Source organism: Cervus canadensis, chromosome 31 (genome assembly GCF_019320065.1).
Source record: "Cervus canadensis isolate Bull #8, Minnesota chromosome 31, ASM1932006v1, whole genome shotgun sequence".
Lineage (NCBI taxonomy): Eukaryota > Metazoa > Chordata > Mammalia > Artiodactyla > Cervidae > Cervus > Cervus canadensis.
In genome coordinates this window covers 32,265,016-32,289,752 of record NC_057416.1, presented here as the reverse complement: position 1 = coordinate 32,289,752, position 24,737 = coordinate 32,265,016, and the positions used below count along the sequence as shown (strand labels likewise).

At 36.6% G+C, this 24,737-nt stretch overlaps 1 protein-coding gene across 1 annotated transcript in view; it reads left to right on the top strand.

Moving 5' to 3' along the window:
* Positions 1 to 20,975, top strand: part of ADAM2 (ADAM metallopeptidase domain 2) — a 108,424-nt gene extending 87,449 nt beyond the window's left edge. Inside the window, exons 16-20 of the mRNA XM_043454360.1 lie at positions 2,111 to 2,294; positions 14,574 to 14,645; positions 14,859 to 15,030; positions 19,589 to 19,748; positions 20,928 to 20,975. Of these exons, the coding sequence (XP_043310295.1) occupies positions 2,111 to 2,294; positions 14,574 to 14,645; positions 14,859 to 15,030; positions 19,589 to 19,748; positions 20,928 to 20,961 (622 nt within the window). The 3' untranslated portion in view covers positions 20,962 to 20,975. The remainder of the gene's footprint in view (positions 1 to 2,110; positions 2,295 to 14,573; positions 14,646 to 14,858; positions 15,031 to 19,588; positions 19,749 to 20,927) is intronic.
* The last annotated feature ends 3,762 nt before the right edge of the window (positions 20,976 to 24,737 follow it).

The following is a 24,737-nucleotide window of genomic DNA, read 5'->3' as shown; positions in this document are numbered from 1 at the left end:
TCACTAGAATCCAAAGTCACTTTAAAGGGATTCCAGTTCCTAGAAACTAGTGACATACTTTCTCTTTCCTTAGATTTGCCTTTTCTGGAGATCTTATATTAGAAAAATTACATACTATGTGGTCTTTTTACTTGGTTTATTTTACTTATTTTTTTAGTTTCATCCATTTTGTAGCCTATAACACTAGTTTGTAGCTTCTTATTACTGGATAATACTATATCCTAAAATTATGTGCCAGCTAATGGGCATTTAGAATGTTTCTAATAGTTTTGGGTCATTATAAACAATGCTGCTATGGATGTCTCTATTATACAGAGAATGGATAAACAACAACATCCTACTGTTAGCACAAAGAACTATATTCAATATTCTATTGTAAGCCATAATGGAAAAGAATATTTAAAAAACTATATATATATATATGTATAACTGAATCACTTTGCTATACAGTAGTAATTAACAGAACATTACAAATCAAGTATACTTCAAGTAAAAAAATTAAGAACAATGGTGCTTTCAACATTTTTATGCAGTATTTTGTTTTCTTTGTAAAGGCATGTATTTTTTCTCTTGAAATACAACAAGTGATGAAGGTCTTTATGTAAAGTCTTTATGTAAACACATATTTTTAAATTTCCCATGGATGCACACTTAGAAGTGGAGTTGCTGAGTCACATGGCAAGTTCAGGGCTTTCCTGGTGGCTCAGATGGTAAAGAATCTGTCTGCAATGCAGGACACCGATGTTCAATCCCTGGGTTGGAAAGATCCCCTGGAGAAGGGAATGGCAACTCAAACCAGTATTCTTGCCTGAAGAATTCTATAAGCAGAGGAGCCTGGCCGTCTACAGTCCATGGGGTCGCAAAAGAATCAGACATGACTGAGTAACTTTCACTTACATGGCAATTTAAACATTTTAAGCAGTTGCCCACATAATCTCCAAAGTTACCGTACCATTTTACATTTCCGACAAAAGTATATCAGAGTTATAGCTTCTCCGCATCCGCAGCATTTGGTATTGTCACGACTTTTTGTTGCCTTGTTTATGTGTCATTCTAAAGAGGTATCTTACTCTCTAATTTGCATTTACCTACTGATTTATGAAATGACCACTCTTTCATGTGATTATTAATGCTTTTTTTTTAATTTTGGGGTTGCCTTGCCTAAGGCTCAGCGGTAAAGAATCTGCCTGCCAATGCAGAAGATGCAGGAGATGCTGGTTCGATCCCTGGGTCAGGAAAATCTCCTGGAGAAGGAAATGGCAACCCATTCCAGTATCCTTACCTGGAAAAATTCCATGGACAGAGGAGCCTGACAGGCATAGAGTCAGACACAACTGTGCGCACGCGCGCACACACACACACACACACACACACACTTGATTTTCTGGTTATTTTTGTGGTTTAGACACTATCATCATGATATATCTTAGTGATCCAACATTAATATTTATTCCATATACTGCTACTTAAGTGTATGCCTTAATGTCTTGTCAGTTTGGGATCCATGATGTGGAGAATATGTATTATGTTTGAAAAATAGAAAAGAAAATGTAATTAGATTAGTAATTTTTAAAATTTTACTAATTTTTAGATAGAATAAGCTCAGAATCATGTTTAAGAACAACAGCCAAAAAATAATAATAATAAAGAATTGTTAAAAAGTGATCAGACTAAATAGGAAGTGGGGCTTCTGTGGTAGCTCATCTTGTAAAGAATCCACCTACAATGCAGGAGAGCTGGGTTTGATTCCTGGGTCAGGGAGATCCCCTGGAGAAGGGCTAGGCTACCTACTCCAGGATTCATGGGCTTCCCTAGTGGCTCAGACAGTAAATAATCCACCTGCAATGTGGGAGATCTGAGCTCGGTTCCTGGATTGGGAAGATTCCCTGAAGGAGGGCATGGGTAACCCACTCCAGTATTCTTGCCTGGAGAATCCCATGAACAGAGGAGCCTGGCGGGCTACAGTCCATAGGGTCACAAGAGTCAGACCCAACTTAGCACAATCTTTCTTTCTCTTAATGCTTTATTTAAATCTTTTTCCTTTAGAAATGATAGTCTAATATTTCTCTGTATTGAAAACTAATGATTTTTATTTGTTGCTAAACTATAGGAATGTGAAATGTGGAAAATTACTATGTACATATGACAAATCACAAGTCTTTACTATTCCAAACGCCTCTGTTTTGTATTCAAATGTAAATGGAAATCTCTGCGTTGGACTGGATTATGCTTATGGTGATGAAAATTCAGCAAAGATGTGGATAAAAGATGGAACTGTTTGTGGTGAAAGAAAGGTATGTGGTCTTTTATTACCAGGTAATATACTAATTTCAAATTTTAAATGCATATGTGGTATTTTTATCAAGTTAAATGTGTATTTAATTTCAAAAAAGATAAGAAAATGGAAAGTTTTGAAAATGAGAGAAATTTTAAAATAAAAAACATAACCTGCTATTTACTATTTTTTCACATATGTTAACTGAATTGAGAATCATACTGTTCATTGAAAGTTTTATTATTTCATGTATTTTAATGTCATGAATTATATTTTTTTGTTTTATAAATTTATTTAATTGGATATATGACAAAACCCACTACAATATTGTAAAGTAATTAGCCTCCAACTAATAAAAATGAATGAAAAAACAAATATTGTAAAGTAATGTCATGAATTATATTTTTATATAATTACGTAAAAATAATGATTATAGTAAAAAAACCATTAATGAAACATATGCACATTTTAGTGATGAAAATAATAAAGGATTCACAGAGTAATGGAAAGATCAATCAAAGGGACAAAAATCTGAAATACAACTACTCTCCATTTTCTATAATAAACCTTCTATTAATTCTTTTAAATGGAAATAATTGACTTACAATATTGTGTTAGTTCCCAGTGTACATCATAGTGATTCAGTATTTTGCAGATGATAGTCCATTATAAGTTATTACAAAATAATGAGTATAAGTCCCTGTGCTAAGCAGTATATCTTTGTTGCCTATCTACATTATAAATAGCACCTTGTATACTATAAAATTTGTACTATACTATACAATTTATCATACTACTAATTTGTCCCTCCCCACTTGGACCTCCCCTGTGGAGAGTTCTGTTTCAATTTTGCATATACATTCATTTGTACCCTTTTTAAGGTTCCACATATAAGTGATATCATATAGTATTTGACTTCCTCCATCTGACTCATTTCACTAAGCATAACATTCTTTAAGCTCATCCACATTACTGAGAACAACACTGTTTCCTTCTTTTTATGCCTGAGTAATAGTCCACACTTATATCTCTTGTTTTTTTTTCATTTATTTATATTAGTTGGAGACTAATTACAATATTGTAGTGGTTTTTGCCACACATTGATATGAATCAGTCATGGGTTTAAATGTGTTCCCTATCCTGAAACCCCCTCCCACCTCCCTCTCCATCCCATCCCTCTGGGTCATCCTAGTGCACCAGTCCTGAGCACTTGTCTCATGCATCAAACCTGGACTGGCGATCTGTTTCACACTTGATAATATACATGTTTCAATGCTATTCTCACAGATCATCCCACCCTCACCTTCTCCCCCAGAGTCCAAAAGTCTGTTCTGTACATCTGTGTCTGTTTTGCTCTCTTGCATATAGGGTTATCATTACCATCTTTCTAAATTCCATATATATGTGTTACTATACTGTATTGGTGTTTTTCTTTCTGGCTTACTTCACTCTGTATAATGGGCTCCAGTTTCATCCATCTCATTAGAAATGATTCAAATGTATCCTTTTTAATGGCTGAGTAATATTCCATTGTGTATATGTACCACAGCTTTCTTATCCATCCATCTGCTGATGGGCGTCTAGGCTGCTTCCATATCCTGGCTATTGTAAACAGTGCTGCGATGAATATTGGGGTAAACATGTCTGTTTCAGTTCTGGTTTCCTCAGTGTGTGTGCCCAGAAGTGGGATTGCTGGGTCATATGGCAGTTCTATTTCCAGTTTTTTAAGGAATCTCCACACTGTTCTCCATAGTGGCTGTATTAGTTTGCATTCTCACCAACAGTGTAAGAGGGTTCCCTTTTCTCCACACCCTCTCCAGCATTTATTGCTTGTAGACCTTTGGATAGCAGCCATTCTGACTGGCATGAAACGGTACCTCATTGTGGTTTTGATTTGCATTTCTCTAATAATGAGTGATGTTGAGCATCTTTTCATGTGTTTGTTAGCCATCTATAAGTCTTCTTTGGAAAAATGTCTGTTTAGTTCTTTGGCCCATTTTTTGATTGGGTCATTTATTTCTCTGGAATTGAGCTGCAGGAGTTGCTTGTATATTTTTGAGATTAATCCTTTGTCTGTTTGCTCTGTTTGCTATTCTTTTCTCTCATTCTGAAGGTTGTCTTTTCACCTTGCTTATAGTTTCCTTTGTTGTGCAAAAGCTTTTAAGCTTAATTAGGTCCCACTTGTTTATTTTTGCTTTTATTTTCAATATTCGGGAGGTGGGTCATAGAGGATCTTGCTGTGATTTATGTCAGAGAGTGTTTTGCCTATGTTCTCTTCTAGGAGTTTTATAGTTTCTGGTCTTACATTTAGATCCTTAATCTGTTTTGAGTTTATTTTTGTGTATGGTGTTAGAAAGTGTTCTAGTTTCATTCTTTTACAAGTGCTTGACCAGCTTTCCCAGCACCACTTGTTAAAGAGGTTTTATATTCTTTTCTCCATTATATATTCTTGCCTCGTTTGTCGAAGATAAGGTGTCCATAGGTACGTGGATTTATCTCTGGGCTTTCTATTTTGCTCCATTGATCTATATTTCTGTCTTTGTGCCAGTACCATACTGTCTTGATGACTATGGCTTTGTAGTAGAGCCTGAAGTCGGGCAGGTTGATTCCACCAGTTCCATTCTTCTTTCTCAAGATTGCTTTGGCTATTCGAGGTTTTCTGTGTTTCCATACAAATTGTGAAATTATTTGTTCTAGTTCTGTGAAAAATACTGTTGGTAGCTTGAAAGGGATTGCATTGAATCTATAGATTAGTTTGGATAATATACTCATTTCACAACATTGATTCTTCCAATCCATGAACACTGTATATTTCTCCATCTATTTGTGCCCTCTTTGATTTCTTTCATCAGTGTTTTATAGTTTTCTATGTATAGGTCTTTTGTTTCTCTAGGTAGATATATTTCTAAGTACTTTATTCTTTTCGTTGCAATGGTGAATGGTATTGTTTCCTTAATTTCTCTTTCTGTTTTCTCATTGTCAGTGTATAGGAATGCAAGGGATTTCTGTGTGTTAATCTTATAGCCTGGAACTTTACTATATTCATCGATTAGCTCTAGTAATTTTCTGTAGAGTCTTTAGGGTTTTCTATGTGGAGGATCATGTCATTTGCAAACAGTGAGAGTTTCACTTCTTCTTTTCCTATCTGGATTCCTTTTACTTCTTTTTCTGCTCTGATTGCTGTGGCCAAAACTTCCAAAATTGTGTTGAACAGTAGTGGTAAGAGTGGGCACCCTTGCCTTGTTCCTGACTTTAGGGGAAATGCTTTCAATTTTTCACCATTGAGGATAATGTTTGCTGCGGGTTTGTCATATATAGCTTTTATTATGTCTATTCCTGCTTTATGGAGAGTTTTTATCATAAATGAATGCTGAATTATGTCAAAGGCTTTTTCTGCATCTATTGAGATAATCATGTTTTTTATCTTTCAATTTGTTAATGTGGTGTATTACATTGATTGATTTGCAGATATTAAAGAATCTTTGCATTCCTGGGATAAAGCCAATTTGGTCATGATGTATGATCTTTTTAATATGTTGTTGGATTCTGTTTGCTAGAATTTTGTTAAGGATTTTTTCATCTATGTTCATCAGTGATATTGGCCTGTAGTTTTCTTTTTTTGTGGCAACTTTGTCTGGTTTCGGTATTAGGGTGATGGTGGCCTCATAGAATGAGTTTGGAAGTTTGCCTTCTTCTGCAATTTTCTGGAAGAGTTTGAGTAAGACAGGTGTTAGCTCTTCTCTAAATTTTTGGTAGAATTCAGGTGTGAAGCCGTCTGATCCTGGGCTTTTGCTTGCTGGAAGATTTCTGATTACAGTTTCGATTTCCGTGCTTGTGATGGGTTTGTTAAGATTTTCTATTTCTTCCTGGTTCAGTTTTGGAAAGTTATACTTTTCTAAGAATTTGTCCATTTCTTCCAAGTTGTCCATTTTACTGGCATAGAGCTGCTAGTAGTATTCTCTTATGATCCTTTGTATTTCTGTGTTGTCTGTTGTGATCTCTTCATTTCATTTCTAATTTTGTTGATTTGATTCTTCTCCCTTTGTTTCTTGATGAGTCTGGCTAACGATTTGTCCATTTTATTTATCCTTTCAAAAAACTAACTTTTAGCTTTGTTGATTTTTGCTATGGTCTCTTTTGTTTCTTTTACATTTATTTCTGCCATAAGTTTTAAGATTTCTTTCCTTCTGCTAACCCTGGGGTTCTTCATTTCTTCCTTCTCTAGTTGCTTTAGGTGAGAGTTATTTATTTGACTTTTTTCTTGTTCCTTGAGGTAAGCCTGTATTGCTATGAACCTTCCCCTTAGCACTGCTTTTATAGTGTCCCATAGGTTTTGGGTTGTTGTGTTTTCATTTTCATTTGCTTCTATGTATATTTTGATTTCTTTTTTGATTTCTTCTATGATTTGTTGGTTATTCAGAAGCGTGTTATTTAGCCTCCATATGTTGGAATTTTTAATAGCTTTTTTCCTGTAATTGAGATCTAATCTTACTGCATTGTGGTCAGAAAAGATGCTTGGAATGATTTCAATTTTTTTGAATATCCCAAGGCTAGATTTATGGCCTAGGATGTAATCTATTCTGGAGAAGGTTCCGTGTGCACTTGAGAAAAAGGTGAAATTGATTGGTTTGGGGTGAAATGTCCTATAGATATCAATTAGGTCTAGCTGGTCCATTGTGTCATTTAAAGTTTGTGTTTCCTTGTTAATTTTCTGTTTAGTTGATCTATCCATAGGTGTGACTGGGGTATTAAAGTCTCCCACTATTATTTGTTATTGTTAATTTCCCCTTTCATACTTGTTAGCATTTGCCTTACATATTGCGGTGCTCCTATGTTGGGTGCATATATATTTATGATTGTTATATCTCCTTCATGGATTGATCCTTTGATCATTATGTAGTGTCCATCTTTGTCTCTTTTCATGGCCTTTATTTTAAAGTCTATTTTATCTGATAAGAGTATTGCTACTCCTGCTTTCTTTTGGTCTCCATTTGCATGAAATTTTTTTTTACAGCCCTTCACTTTCAATCTGTATGTGTCCCTTGTTTTGAGGTGGGTCTCTTGTAGACAGCATATTTAGGGGTCTTATTTTTTTATCCATTTAGCCAGTCTTTGTCTTTTGGTTGGGTCATTCAACCCATTTACATTTAAGGTAATTACTGATAGGTATGGTCCCATTGCCATTTACTTTGTTGTTTTGGGTTTGAGTTTATACACCCTTTCTGTGTTTCCTGTCTAGAGAAGATCCTTTAGCATTTGCTGGAGAGCTGGTTTGGTGGTGCTGAATTCTCTCAGCTTTTGCTTATCTGTAAAGCTTTTTAATTCTCCTTCATGTCTGAATGAGATCCTTGCTGGGTACAGTATTCTGGCTTGTAGGTTATTCTCTTTCATTATTTTAAGTATGTCCTGCCATTCCCTTCTGGCCTGAAGAGTTTCTATTGAAAGATCAGCTGTTATCCTCATGGGAATCCCCTTGTGTGTTATTTGTTGTTTTTCCCTTGCTGCCTTTTGATATTTGTTCTTTGTGATCTTTGTTAATTTGATTAATATGTGTCTTGGGGTGTTTTGCCTTGGGTTTATCCTGTTTGGGACTCTCTGGGTTTCTTGGACTTGTGTGACTATTTCCTTCCCTATTTTAGGGAAGTTTTCAACTATTATCTCCTCGAGTATTTTCTCATGGCCTTTCTTGTTGTCATCTTCTGGGACTCCTATGATTCAAATGTTGGGGTGTTTCACATTGTTCCAGAGGTCCCTGAGGGTGTACTCATTTCTTCTGATTCTTTTTTTCTTTTTTCCTCTCTGCTTCATTTATTTCCACCATTCTATCTTCTACCTCACTTATCCTATCTTCTGCTTCTGTTATTCTATTGTTGATTCCCTCCAGAGTGTGTTTGATCTCATTTATTGCATTATTCACTATTAATTGACTCTTTTTTATTTCTTCTAGGTCCTTGTTAAACATTTCTTGCATCTTCTGAATCCTTGTCTCCAGGCTATTCATCTGTAACTCCATTTTGTTTTCAAGATTTTGGATCATTTTTATTATCATTATTCTAAATGCTTTTTCATGTAGATTCCCTATCTCCTCCTCTTTTGTTTGGTTTGGTGGGCATTTTTCATGTTCCTTTACCTGCTGAGTATTTCTCTGCATTTTCATCTCATTTAGATTGCTGTGTTTGGGGTGGCCTTTCTGTATTCTAGTATTTTGTGGTTCCTTTTTATTGTGGAGGCTCCTCCCAGTGGGTGAGGTTGGACGATTGGCTTGTCAAGGTTTCCTGGTTAGGGAAGCTTGCGTTGGTGTTCTGGTGGGTGGAGCCGGATTTCTTCTCTCTGGAGTGCAATGGAGTGTCCAGTAGTGAGTTTTGAGATGTCTATGGGTTTGGTGTGACTTTGGGCAGCCTGTATATTGATGCTCAGGGATATGTTCCTGTGTTGCTGGAGAATTTGTGTGGTATGTCTTGCTCTGCAACTTATTGGCTGTTGGGTGGTGGTTGGTTTCAGTGTAGGTATGGAGGCTTTTGGATGATCTCTTATTAATTAATGTACCCTGTAGTCAGGAGTTCTCTGGTGTTCTCAGGTTTTGGGCTTAAGTCTCCTGCCTCTGGTTTTCAGTCTTATTCTTCCAGTAGCCTCAAGACTTCTCCATCCATACAGCACTGAAAATAAAACTTCTAGGTTAATGGTGAAAAGATCTCCACAGTGAGGGACACCCAGAGAGGTTCACAGAGTTACATGAAGAAGAGGAGAGGGAGGAAGGAGATAGAGGTGAGCAGGAGAAAAGGGGGAAATCAAGAGTATAGAGACAGATCTAGGCAGTACTCTGTTCCCTAAGTGCTCTCCACAGCCCAGAACACCCACAGTGATTCACAGATCTGGGTTGAGAAGAGAAGAGGGAGGGAGGAAATAGAGGTGACCTGGGGGAGAAATAGGAGAGTCAAAAGGGGGAGAGAGTAATCAAGCTAGTAATCACAGTCCTGAGTAAAAATGGGTACTGAAGATTAGATTCTTAAATCTACAAAATTGATATCAAATACTAAAAAACAAAGATTAAAAATCTAAAGTAGAGGTTAGACTCTTAAAAATACTATATTATAAAATAAACACAAAAAGTACAAGAAATATATATGAAGTTCACTTTAAAAATAGGGTCTCTTTTTTTTTTTTTGCAAGGTTATGGTGGGTTATAAAAATGAAAATTAAAGGAGTAATAGAGGACTTAAAAAAAGAAGAAAAAAATTTTAATTAAAAAAATAGTAAAAATATATCTAGGAATTTCTCTGGAGCTGTTGTGGGCAGTGTGGGTTCAGTTCAGTTTCAGATAGTTCCTTGTTCCAGCTTATACTTTTTGATATCTATAGGCCCCTTCCAGTGTACTCGGTGTTAACTACAGGGATTTTATTCTGTTGCACCTGTCACTTCTAAAGCGGTTCCCTTTGTTTATTTGGCTTCTGTTTGCAGGTCTCTTCAGTGTCTAATTTCCCCCCTGACAAAAGGGGGCAGAGGTGGTCTCTTTGTAGGTTTGCTGGTTCAGTGGTGCTGCGGGGAGGGAGGGGCGCTGCAGACAAATGTCACTGGCGTGTGTGGGGAGTGCCCGCAGTGTTCCGGCCACACTGGGTTTTCCCCCGCTCACGGCGTGTGTGCTTTCCCCGTCTACACTGCTCAGGCTCCAGGTTGCTCTACAGGGAGCAGGCCCTGCGTTATGTGCACTTCCCAGGCCCAAGCCGCTCAGGATCAGGTTCTCGGGTACTCCACAAAGGCGCACACTCGGTTGGGCCTGCGTTTTGTGCCGTTTCCCGGTCCGAGCAGCTCAGGCAACCAGGTGCTTGATGAGCGCACTCTCTTCAGGTGCAGCGCGACTTCTCCCCTCCCCGTCCCCGCCCCAGTTTCTGGGCGCGCCCAGTCCGGTGCCCCTTGTGTCTGTTCTGGGGGGCTGATCTCTGGCTGCAACCCTCCCAGGGGATGTCAACCATCCAGAATCTCAGGAAGTCTTTGGTTAGAAACTGGAAGCCTGTTTGCAGTTTGGTAGGGGATGCCCTCTCTGGGGCCGAGTTTGACCCTTTCCGGCTCTGGCTGGTGCCCGCCTCCCCCTGCCTCCAGCAGGGGATGGGCCGGTCCACAGCCGGCTAGCTCTTCTCTGGTATTGCTCAGTCCTTTGTTCCGTGAAGAGGCCGGCAGTGCCTTAGGTTAGGGCTTTTCGCAGGTTAATTCTCTCTCTCTCTCTTGCTATCCCACAGTTTAGGTTGCTGTCTCACGTTAGCTCCCTCAGATTGCCCTCAGGGCATTCCGGCCCTGTCCTTAGCCTAAGCAACGCCGCCTCCTCTCCATTCAGCCCCCACTTGCTGGTGGTGGACACGAGTGTCTGGAGCACTTTTGTGCTGGGAGTTGCCTTTAGGCACGTAATCTGTAGGTTTTATTTATTTATTTTTCCTCCCGGCTAGGTTGCCCTCCAAGATTCAAAAACTTGCCCCGGACCGGTGAGAGGGTTTCCTGGTGTTTGGAAACTTCCTCTACTAAGACTCCCTTCCTAGGATGGATCTCCATCGCTAACTCTTTTGTCTCTCTTTTTATCTTTTACACTTTGTCCTACCTCCTTTTGAAGACAATGGGCTGCTTTCCTGGGTGCCTGATGTCCTCTGCCAGCGTTCAGAAGTTGTTTTGTGGAGTTTGCTCAGCGTTCAAATGTTCTTTCGATGAATTTGTGGGGGAGAAAGTGGTCTCCCCATCCTATTCCTCCGCCATCTTAGCTCCCTTCCTCCACACTCATATTTCTAAATATTACATATTGTTTATAAATATTCCTTTATTTGTAAATATATTTACATAGATTTATATTTTTAAAATCACATTTATAATCCAGTAGTCTGTTGATAGGCACTTAAGTTGCTTCTGAGTCTTGGATTTTATAAATAATGCTGCTATGAACATTGAGGAATATATATTTTTTGAATTAATGTCTTTTGTTTTTCCAGATGTATACCCAGGAGTAGGATTGCTAGGTTGTATGGTAGTTCTAGTTTTACTTTTTTAAGGAAATTCCATAGTGTTTCCCATAGTAGCTGTACAAATTTATATTGCCAGCAAAAGTATACAAGGGTTCCTTTTTCTCCACATCTTTCCCAACATTTGTTATTTGTAGAGATTTTGATGAAACTCATTCGAACAGGTGTGAGGTTATACCTCATTTTAGTTTTGATTTGTATCTCTCTAATAATGAGAAATGTTGAACATCTTTTCATAGGCTTGTGGGCCAACTTTATATTTTATGTGGAAATATGTGTATTCGGTCTTCTGTTTTTGTTCTTATTTTTGTTTTGCTATTGAGTTGAATAAGCTATTTATATATTTTGGGTGGGCTTCCCTGGTGTCTCAGTGGTAAAGACTCTGTCTGCCAATGCAGGAGACATGGGTTTGATTCCTGGGCTGCAAAGATCCCTTGGAGAAGGAAATGGCAACCCACCCCAGTATTCTTGCCTGAAAAACCCCATGGACAAAGGAGCATGGCAAGCTACAGTCCACGGGATCAAAAAAGAACCAGACATGACTTAGCTACTAAACAACAACAACAACAGTGTTTTGGATATTAGCATCCTGTTGGTCACATCATTAGCAAATATTTTCTCCCATTCCATAGGTGTCTTTTGCTTTGTTAATAATTTCCTTTGCTGTGCAAAAGTTTTTTAAGTTTAATTAGGTTTCATTTATGTTTTTTAGTGTTTTCTTTCTTTCTTTTTTTTTTTTTTTTTTTTTTTTTTTTTTGGTCTTAGGATATTTATCCAAGAAAATATTACTACAATTTATGTCAGAGTATCCTGCCTATTTGGGCTTCCCCTGTGGCTCAACTGGTAAAGAATCCACCCACAATGCGGGAGACCTGAGTTTAATCCCTGTTTTGGGACGATCCCTTGGAGAAGGGAAAGGCCACCCTTGCCAGTATTCTGGCCTGGAGAATCCTGCCTATGTTCTAAGAATTTTGTGGTTACAGGCCTTACATTTCAGCCTTTAAGCCATTTTGAGTTTATTTTTATAAATACTATGAGGGAACATTTTAATCTTATTGTTTTTTGTGTTGCTGTCCAGTTTCCCCAGTACCACTTGTGGGTAAGACTGTCTTATCTCCACTGTATAGTCTTTCCTCCTTTTTCTCCTCTTTTGATAGGATGTGATTTTTCTGTTGTCACTGTTGTTAAATATTGGACTTCTGAAAACACAGCCACTTCTCCCCAAGTTTACAGCCTGGCTCCGTGCTCATGTAGTCCTTTTATAATTTCTTGGGTGCTCTGAGCCTTGAGAGTAGCCTGAGGAGAAAATTTGTGGTCTCTGAGGGTTTTGTGAGTATGCATCTTTCCTGTGAATATGCATGTCTTTGTGGCTTTTCTCATTCCCTGTATACATGGACATTTAAGATGTTTTATTTTTCCAAATAGTCTCACCACGGTTGCCTTGGAGCCTTATATTGTCTACAGTATGTCTCCATTCATTCTCTGCCCGCCCCCCGTGTCTGCAAGTCTTAGTTTTCCTGAACAGTGCCCCGCTGGGATTTGAGTAAAGTGGAACAGAAACCAGTCTTTAAGCAGTTCCCAGACAGATGAGAATATGAAAAATAAAATATCCTCTGGAAACTCAGCTACTCCCTTCTCTAAACCTAGACTGTGCCATGCCCCAGAGGTAGTGGGACAGGGTGAACAAAATGCTACAAACTTTTCTAATGTTTTGGTGTGACTATTTGTTTGTTTAGTCATTTGCCTAGTTGTTGTAGACCTCTGACTACTTCCAGAGCTCCTATGTGTTACTTTAGCCAGTTCTTCTTCCCTCCCCCTCTTCCCTTTCCTCCCCTTCCTCCTCCTCCTCCTTCCTCTTCCTCTAACATCTCTAAGGGAGAACAACACTTGGGGTGCCCAGTGTACCATTTTGCTGATGTCACCCTCCAGATTAATTTTTCAGGATTTAGTAAAATTTGTTTTTAATTCTGGCACTGGTGTGTGGTGCATATAATCACTTAAATCCTACATCCTTTGCCACTGATGACCACAGGGGGAATCGCTGGCTTCAGGTTTGGGTTACTTTTGTGAAATCATATTATCTCACATTTTCTGTGCAAAAATGATTTTCATTTTATCTCAAGTGCACAGTATTACTTGATATTACAAGTAAAATTAAGTCTCAAAAAATAATATTTCTATAATTTGGGGCTTTATGTTTAGCTTTCTTATCTCATCAGTTTTACCACAACCAAGAAACTTAGACATACCAGAAACCCTGGTGTCATTGCCTATCTCTTTTCATTCTTTGTATACAATTTATCACTAAACTTGGTGAATTAACTCTATCTCAAATACAATCACTGTTTTTGATCAACACCACTAAGCACTCAGTTTCACTCTAGGTTGTCATTTTTCTAGACTACCGCAATGTTGCTCTAGTTTGTCTCTCTATATTTTCTTTCACTTTGGCATTCTCTTTTTCAAGACTTCCCTTTTATCAGCTTTCCATCTTCCAATTAAATCTCTAAATGTGACTGATTGCTTACAAGTTATAGACCAACTTTCTGATCAAGATTACAAGACACAAACATATCCTCCATGATAACTTCTGTCACATCACATGTAGACTGTGTGTGTGCGTGTGTGTGTACGTGTGTGTGTGTGCGCGCGTGTGTGTGTGTGTCTGCGTGTGTGTGTCTACCTTCTACAGCAATATGAGCAATATGAGGTTTTTTTGTTATTGCTATTCACTGCTGCATTCTCAGGGTAAAGTGCATTGTAAGACTCAAATATTTAGTTAATTAATGTTTGAACGGATGCTCTTGGTGTAATAGCTGTACCGCCTTTAATATTTCTTAAAAGTTACTTAGTAGATATGATGTAAGGTCATTTTGAAGAGTTATTCTTTTTCTACAAGTACTTTGCCTTTCATTTCTGTGCTTAAGTCCTGTTCAACATCAGGGCTCAATAGAAATGTTTTGCTGTCCTCATATATTAAATTCTTTGTTTTTTATTATTTCATAAATCTTTTATTATAGTATTTATGACATATTACCTTTGCTTTTATTTCATGTCTGTACTTCCTATCCTAGTATAAGCATAGAAGATGATTTTATTGTTTTGTTTACTTTCAGATAATCAGTCTCATCTAGTGCTAGAAACTCAGTAGCACTATGAATTAACCACTTATTGGTAGTATGTTAATATTTATTATGAAATGAATACCTGTTATGTCTGTACAATACAGAATCCTTTTAGTTAGATGCCAAGTACAGGCAGTGGTTCAATTAACTTACTTTGGGACATTCCTTTTTCAGGCTTGCAAGAATAAGGCATGTGTAGATTCTTCATTCTTGAGATATGACTGTACTTCATGTCATGATCAAGGTGTAAGTATCAGTACTATGAGACACAGAGTATATACCATTGAGAGGGATCTTTGGAAAGCAAACACATAGCTAAACACACACACACACACACACACACACATTCATAAACCAGGTAAGAAAATCAGCCTTATCTGGCCATATTATTTCAAAATTTTAAAGAACACAAATAACTGTAGCTACTTGATTTATAAAGTGATATCTCTCCTGTTTCAGGTGTGTAATAATAAGAGGCACTGTCATTGTAACCCTACTTATTTACCTCCAAATTGTGAACACTCAGTTCCAGGATGGGAAGGTGGGAGTATTGACAGTGGCAACTTTCCACCCTCAATACCTCCTGGTTTAACTGGTATACCTCATTTACCTGGTGCATCTGGTTTACCCGGTAAGTATTGATAACAAATTGAAATTATAATTAAGATAATATTTTAATGTATTAAACTTAACAAGGTCAATATTTTGTCTACTAATTTATATTTAGATTTGCTTGGACATCAAATAATAAACCATAGATGGCTGTTTAACTTACATTTTACTTCCAGAGGCTAACGTGTTATACAAAATATATGTTATAAATAAGATATGCCAGTAGGGACCCAGGCAAGAAAACAGAAATCACTTAAGTCTTTCATACAGAAGGAATTAAGCACAAAATATGAGGTAGGGTAACACATAAGAGCAGATAGGAAAGACAATCAGAGAACAGTGAGGCAGTGCAGAGATTAGCAATGCAGGAATCCATTACCACTTTGTAGGGCTGAAAGGACAATAAATGGAGATGGTATTACTAGAACCAGAATCTAAGCCATCTTGCATGACATATGACTATGGTTAGGGATACGAGGACCCAGAAGACAGGTGGAGGTACCCTTCAGCAAGTGCTGAAGGTATGGAGGATGCAGAGACATAACTGCAGACCCGTCTCCATCCGGAGATGGAGAGGGATCAATACCATGAGGATTTTAGTCTGCCTGCTCTCCAAATTTTATCCAGTGAATCCCATCAGCTAAATCTAACCAGAAGACAGAAGGTTCAGAAGCATAGGAAATGTAATTTCCTACAATCTTTTGTTCAAAGTAGAGGTGGATTGTAGAGCATGCCAGTATATCCAGTGTTGCTTAGGACCTTTAAACAAAACCTTATATTTGCAGAAAAGCAAAGCAGGTTTCTCCAGATTTTGAGCCAGACAGTTCTTAACATTTCCACATTTATTCCAACTTTTGAAACATAGTATTTAAGACCATTTCTTAGAGACTAAGTTAAAAAAATTATACTTATGCATTATCAAGCTGTTTCTATTTAAGTGGGAACAGTTAGCTTATCTTCAGATTCACTGTAATTAACTGCTTCTATCCATACACACACACATGCCCTTCCCCAGTGAGAAGAGGAGACTATTCTTTCCTAGCATCCAAGTTGGCCTTCTGATTGGGGTTTTCAGAATACTAATTCTTGGAACTCTCATTATTGGAATACTCATTCTGTTGAAGATGATTGGCTGTATTTGAAATCTGACTTTGAGACACAAAAATACAACCATGCAACTAAGCTCTGCACAAGCTCATGCCACACAAAATTCAAATGAAATAATTGTTTAAGTACCTAAATTTAGGGGTATTTTCTTGCACAAGTGCTCTCTAGATGGTGTGTCTATATTTGTATAACAAGAATCTAAAACATGTGCGATTAGCTTTGTAATTGGATGGTTCGTAGAAGGCAGAACAGGAAACTGTTGAAGACTATCAATATATGTTGACATTGTCTCAAGAGGACTGTTGGTGAGCAATTCAAAGACAGCTTAAAACACATTATTAGAAGTTGGAGAAATGAGAGCATTTATTATGGGTGAATTGTGAGGCACCCTTGCTGCCTGTGGTAATGTGAATAATAGAATTCATGGTTCTCGTCAACAAGATTTCTAGGTAGATTGTAGTGATTTCCAGGTTGGGCAACTGAAGTTACTTATGATAAAATGCAAGGAGACAGTAATTAATAATGAAGGAAAAATTAAATTTTCAAGTAAAATGTATATTTATATTCATAAAAGAGTTAGAATTTTTGGCATGAAAATAAAACATTTTTATTCCTGAACTCTTCCAGCAAAACATTTTTAAAGTAAGAAGTGACTAACAACTTAAGATATTTAGTAGTAAAATTTGATCTCAGATAAAGATTTTCAAGCATATGTTAAACCCCTCTGTTAAGACCTCAGAAAAACCTTAAAGTGATGCTTCTTAGACACCTTCATCTATACAAAAAGCCCTTTTAAGTATTGTATTGGACTGCCTTATGAAACTCTCAAACAATAAGGCTACAATAAGTTATTTTATGGCAGCCTCACAAGGGTCTAGGATAGACAGACATACGTCAGAAAGATTTGTGGGTGTGGTCTCATTTAATGGAGTGTATTTTTCATTTGATACATATGAAATCCACACATTTTTAAGGAATTACATCAGCTCAGGCTGAAAATGATCAAAATACATACGTTCTTCAAGTCCTAATTGAGTATGGGTAACAAGTAAACTGATAAAGCTACTCAGCTGTGAAAAGCATTAGAAGGGCTATTCCATGTGGGAAAAGAATTATAAATCATAGTATAATATAAAGAGTATAACCAAGAAATCAGAAGCCAAAATTTCATGTTCTGTGTGTTTGTGATTTTAAAAGCCAGCAAAATTAACAGCAGCAAGATATACAGTTTTCACAGGTTAATTCTGGCATGGTTTTGCAGGGAAGAAATATCATTTTAAAAAACAGTGGTGAAAGTGACACCTATCACCTCATTGGATGAGGAAAACATATCCCTAATGCCAAATCCAGAAAAGAAAGTTAACAAAGAAAAAATTACAGAACAATATATTTAATTAACATAAATGCAAACATTCATTTGAAAGTCAATCAGTACAATTCATAAAATTAAGAAATATTTTAAAGTATATCATTTTCTCATTTGTTGCATGAAAGTCATTTGACAAAATTCAACAACTATTTATGAATTTTTAAAAGGCAATGAACTATCAACAGAAGTAAAAATATGAAATCAATATGATAAAAAGCATCAACAAAAAAATTTTAGCTAATATATCTTATAATATATTTTATAATTATATTTTTTTCCAAAAAACTGAGAGCAAGGCAATGAAGTCTGCTCTCACCATGTCAATATTGTACTTTAAGTCCTAGCCAGTGAAATAAGTAAAGAACAGAAAAATCAGGAACATAGATTAGAAAGAATGAGATTAGACTGCAGACAATATGATCGATTACATCAAAAATCCTAAGGATTCTACAAGAACACTTTTGAAGTAATAAAAACCCTCTGAAAGCTCAAAGAAAATGTTTAAAAGTCAATGATATTGCTATATACTAGCTGCAGTAAAATGAAAATCAACTTAAAATCAGTCCCATCTACAATACTATCAAAATATAAAATATAAGGAATAAGCTCAACAAAAGATGTGCAATGCTTTTACACTGAAACAAACAAAAATGCAGATAGATACTAAACACACAAATAAATGGAGAAATATTCCATGTTCATCTGTGGGAAAGTTTATTATTGCCAACATGTCAATTCTCACCAAATTAAATCTATAGATCAAAATACCCAATAGTAAAAGGATGCAATATTTTAGATATCAACAATTTGGATATTTTTCCCCAATTATTTTTATTAGTTGATTCTAAAATACACACAAAAGTGCTAGAATAACCAAAGAGCTCTGAAAAAGAACAAAGAAGGATGATGTAGTCTATTTGCCTTATATCAAACTTAGGATAATATAGTTTTATATATTATCCTATATCCAGTGAGAGACTACTTTTGGGAGCAGAAGCAAGGATGTGGAGAGTTTAAGAGCCTTTACCAGAGTTTCTAGTAGTCATGTATGGATGTGAGAGTTGGACTATAAAGAAAGCTGATCGCTGAAGAATTGATGCCTTTGAACTGTGGTGTTGGAGAATACTCTTGAGAGTCCCTTGGACTGCAAGGAGATCAAACCAGTCAGTCCTAAAGAAAATCAGTCCTGAATATACATTGGAAGGACTGATGCTGAAGCTGAAGTTCCAATACTTTGGCCACCTGATGCGAAGAACTGACTCCTTGGAAAAGACCCTGATGCTGGGAAAGATTGAGGGCAGGAGGAGAAGGGGATGACAGAGGATGAGATGGTTGGATGGCTTTACCAACTCAACGGACATGATTTTGAGTAAGCTCTGGGAGTTGGTGATGAACAGGGAAGCCTGGCGTGCTTCTGTTCATGGGGTTGCAAAGAGTCGGACACGACTGAGCAACTGAACTGAACTTAATATAGATTTAGTATATATTTACAGTAGTCAAGAAAAGTATAAAAATAGTTCAAAAGGGAAGGAAAGTCAGTTCAAAACATTGTATTTTAACAACTGAATATCCACACAAGACCAAATGAATCCCAGAATTATAACTTACTTCATAATTCATATGGGATCGATGATAAGTCTAAATGTAGAAGCTAACAGTGTTCTTGAAAGAAACATGGGAAATGTCTTCATGACCTTGAGATAACAGTTTCTTAGATAAAGCATGAAAATACATATCAATGCAATAAAAGAATTTGCAGTATTTCTTCCAAAAATAGAGCACTGAGGGAAAATTCAATTCTTAATTGAATCACTATAATTCTTTTCATCTATATTACAAGACAGATCCGAAAAGAGAACCACATGGAATAGGAGGTTCTTAATAAATGAGCAAGGAGTAGAGGACTGTTCAGTAAGAGTTATTATAGAGGAGTCTAACTTTGCGCACTTATGATGTCAACTTATACATTTCATATAAAAATGTTAATTGTAAAATTATTAAATGCTTAAAATTCTTATTCCAATAGTTATAATACAATGAAGAAATGGTTTTGCTATATTCCTGGTAGCTACTTTCAAATCACTGGTGTTTTCTCTCCTAGAAAGACGCTATATTGACAATGTTTACCGTTCCAAACCTACGAGATGGCCATTTTTCTTATTCATTCCTTTTTTCATTATCCTCTGTGTACTAATTGCCACACTGGTAAAAGTGTATTTCCAGAGGAAAAAATGGAGAACTGAGGATTATACAAGCGATGAGTATATGAATTTCCTATTTAAGATCCATTACTTTTACAATTAGTTGGCCTACATAGTAACTTATCAATATGTAACATTATGGTGATGCAACTAGTAGTAATTCAGATTATATATTTATCTTTCCATGTAAATTTAATATGCAATATATTAATGATAAATATAATGAATAATAAAATTTTTTTAATCTTAAAACAACTTGGACTTTCTTAAGAGTAAATTTAAGTAACAATGATTTCTGGTTAATGATTATTTCTTTTACTATTTGATCTTAATTATTAAGTATGTATTAAATATCCTTATTTACTTTTTAATAGTTATATATTTCAAAGAGTTTTGCAAACACATTTTATTAAAACATAGCATGGAAATTTAGGAGAGCAGTTAGGCTTTAAGGAACTGCAATAGAGGCAGCCAGAGGTGGAAAAGATTAAAGTATAAGTAAAAATATATTAAAGTAAAATATATAATAGTAAAACTGAAAAATCTAGGTTATAGCCATGGCTACTCTACAGAAAAAAAAATTTTAATTTAGTAACCTAATAAATATCTGAAAATATTCTTCAAGAGTAAAACAAATATTAAAATTGGTTTACTTCCTTTCATGGAAATTGCTATGAAATAATTTCTGCCTTTGAGTTTTATATCTATGCCCTTCATTTTACTCAAGATGAAATGAATTTTATTAGAACATTTAAAGAATTTTATTAACATATTTAAAATTGATAATATAAATTAAAAGAGAATACATTCATAGAAATATTTTGAAAAGTTTATGTAAAATTGCTGAAATAATGTGACACATAAAATAGTCTCATAATTCAGATAATACTTAAACATATTAAAGGAATTTTCTTATATTGGATGAGTTAATTGTGGGAAAATGAGCAGAATGTGAATGGCAAAAAAAAATGTAAAGCTATTTAGCTAATAATGTTTTATTAAGTATGATCTGAGTTCATTTCCAGGTAAACTTTTATTACTGTTCTTTTTCTCATATTAGCCCTGCTTACCATTGAGAAATACTCTCAGTGGTGAGATATTCTTAAGCAGTGGCTGCTCCCAAATCTCAGATAGGGATTCAAAACTGTTTCAGTACTGCTAGATTACTATAGACTGTTGTAGAACAATCTTTGAAGAAAATGCAGTTTTAAATGATCATTTCTATTTTTAAAAATATAGGCAACTGGAAAGTGAGAGTGAACCCAAAGACTAGCCTGGAAAACAAAGAGTCCATGACATCACAGTAGGTATCAACTAATTTTAGGGTGAGAGGGAGAAACAGACAGAGAAAATTTAAAGTATTACATAAATAGAAATAGTATAAGTGCATATTAAATGAAGATAGCAATATAGCTGCACATAATAAAAATCAAATTGAAGAATATTTTTCAATATTGTCAGCTATATCATAGACATGGTAAATTTGTCATTTAAAATATTTCTTGCAGTGCTATTTTTTTTTCCTAATAATGCTTAATCCTTTAGCATTTGTGTATTCAAATGCTGGTTACAAATGAATTACATGATAGAACTCTACTTCAAAATAAGTACCTCATACCATTTGCTGAATTCATCATCATTTTTAACTTGATTGATCATACAGGTGATGTTTTCTCCTTCATTTATTCTTCCAGAGTAATTATCTTTGATGAACAGGAAAAATGGAAAAGGAAACAAACATGCACTGATTACCTGGGATTCAAAGCTTGCATATTATGGCTTTCATCTGTCAAGAAAAGATAATTTTCATATATAAATTATATAATACCATAAATAACTTATTTGTAAGGAATGCATGTTTATGAGTTTGTATGTTACATATTTCTTATTTTTAAAGTTACCTCATATTAATTCTGTTAGTAAGCATTAACTCTGTTAATGAGTAGACATGAGACAAGGAAAATTTACAATATAAGACATGCAACACCGTGATTAAAGACCACTGTTTTATTTTAAGTTGCAATGGTATGTAATGATGTTACAAGTCTCAGGTCCACAACCAATCAAAAGACAATAACCTTAAGATCTGGAAAAAAATTTCAACTATGTGCTGCTTATAAAAGACAATTTCAGATACATAAAGGTTCAAAGTACAAGATATATATATACTGTGAAACTCTATACAAAGAAAAGAAATTTGATAGACTTTAACAATAATGCTTTAAAAAAGCATTAGTAAATAGAAAGAAGAACATATCACAGGGGTGGCGCTAGTGGTGGGGAACCTGCCTGCCAATGCAGGAGACATAGGAGATGTGGGTTCGATCCCTAGGTTGGAAAAAGCCCGTGAAGGAGGGCATGGCAACCCACTCCAGTATTCTTGTCTGGAGAATCCCATGGACAGAGGAGCCTAGCAGGGTACAGTCCTTAGGATCACAGAGTTGGACATGACTTAAGTGACTTAGCATGCACACACAAAAAGAACCTTTGTTGTTCATTGTTCAGTTGCTCAGTCGTGTCTGACTCTTTGCAATCCTGTGGACTGCAGCACACCAGGCTTCCTGGTCCTCCATCATCTCCCAGAGCTTTGCTCAAACTCATGTCCATTGAGTTGGTGATGCCATCCAACCATCTTGTCCTCTGTCATCCCCTTCTCCTCCTGCCTTCAGGAGGAGAGCTTCAGGAAGAAATTATAGTAATGCAAATGTGTGAGTCAGGGTTTTCCAGAGAAACAGAAGCAATAGGAGTTATATAGACAGGTGGGAGAGGAAGGAGGGGTGAGGAAATTTATTATAGGAATTGGCTCTCATGGTTATGGAACCCAGGAAGTCCCAAGATCTGCCATCTGCAGTGGAAGATTCCCAGTGGAAGAACTGGGGAAGAACTGATAGTGTAATTCAATACAAGTCAATACCTGAGAAATGGGTGTCCAGTTATGTAAGTTTCAATCTGAGTCCAAAAACCTGAGGAGCAAGAGTGCCAACAGGTGTCTGAAGATAGGAGAAGGAGGATGTCTCAGCTCAAGCAAAGAGCAAATTGACCTTTCTCTATCTTTTTGTCCTAGTCAAGCCCTCAAAAAATTGAATGGTGCCTACTAGAATTGCTGAGGGTAGACTGCTTCACTCAGTCTAATGATTTGAATACTAACCTCTCCCCAAAACACACAGACACACCCAGAAATAATGTTTTATCAGGCATTTGGACATCCCCAAGTTGACACATAAAATTAACCATGACAAGTCATCCCCCTTGCCAACTTGGCACCCATATGCATCCTCCTACAGCCATACTCAATCTCCAAATAAAGGTCACAACTGCCTAAAGTGATATAACTACCCTACATACAACCCAAAATGTCCTAGTTCCTTTCCAGAAGAGAGAAAATCCTTGAGTGATATTTACTCTTCTGATATTTTATAACTTAAATACTGTGAGGTAAAATTTAAAATATTTAGGGGGACTGGAGTCTTAATGGCATGCACACGTGAAAGAAGGATGGAGCCAAAGTGATAGATCCCTGTAACCTTTTAAATGATTGAATAATGATGTCAACAAAGGCCTGTCTAGTCAAGGCTATGGTTTTTCCAGTGGTCATGTATGGATGTGAGAGTTCGACTATAAAGAAAGCTGAGCGCCAAAGAATTGATGCTTTTGAACTGTGGTGTTGGAGAAGACTCTTGAGAGTTCATTGGACTGCAAGGAGATCCAACCAGTCCATCCTAAAGGAGATCAGTCCTGGATGTTCCTTGGAAGGACTGATGCTGAATCTGAAACTCCAATACTTTGGCCACCTCATGCGAAGAGCGGACTCATTTGAAAAGACCCTGATGCTGGGAAAGATTGAGGGCAGTAGGAGAAGGGGACTACAGAGGATGAGATGGTTGGATAGCATCACTGACTCAATGGACATGGGTTTGGGTGGACTTCTTGAGTTGGTGATGGACAGGGAGGCCTGGCGTGCTGTGGTTCATGGGGTCGCAAAGAGTCAGACACGACTGAGTGACTGAACTGAACTGAATGATGAAAATGGATCCAAAATGACTTCTCTACTGAAGCATAAGATTCCTACCTTCTATTAACTCAATTTAGTCTTCAGGAACGGGCAGAACAAGTGAAATACAGACAACTGAAGAGAAGAAAACCGCACTTTGGAACTTTCTCCATGACTGTCCTTAAGCCCTGCCCTTCTACTTGTTTTAATTTTGCTGTGCATTTATAAATAGTGAAGACAAAAGAAATAGAAGAAACACTTGGAAGCTTTATACCAAGAAATTTGCCTTGAAAGCTGCTATTCTAGGAGGGGAAAGCCTATCAAGTTCCTGTCTGTTTTTGTTTTTTTTTTAAACAAGGTTTCTTATGTCCTTAGATTTTGAAGGATAAGACAAATATAAACTCATACCTGCAGACTATTTTTAGCAGCTGTGTAAGAATAATGAGATTTGTAAATTAAGGGCTTTGTAATGTGGATGTTTTGCTACTAGAGTTGACTACTCGAAGATCTTTTATAGCTCTTCAATGTTTTATTTTTGATCTATCACTTCAATGACATTATTTGACCAGAAATCCATCTGTCTTTCTAAGCTGTGACCTTGTTATGAACAGTAATTGCATTCACTGTGCAAATGTCCACGTATTATCAGGTTTAAGCAATATCATAGTGCCATCACTCAAAGAAGTTGAATGAGGTGAACACTGATATAGCTCTTTCCCCTTTCCCCCATTTTTTAACTGTAACAAATACTTTTATGTTCCCCTCCCCCTTCCCCTTTCCCCTTCCGCTTTGGGAAACGAGTCAGGAACTAGATAGTTTAAGATGAGCAATTGAGGGAACTGAGAGATTGATCCACACAGAGCTTGGCTTCCTTGTGCTTCATCTTAAGGCTTTCTGTTGGCCAGCCTAATTAAGTACCCTTTTAACAAGAGAACCTCATGGAAATCCAGCTGGCAACTCAAGAGGTTCAGGAAGCAGGACCACAGAGGTTATACATTCTGGGATCCTGGCCATGAGGTTGGATGCCTCACCTTGTTGAAAAGAGACACTGGACCTAA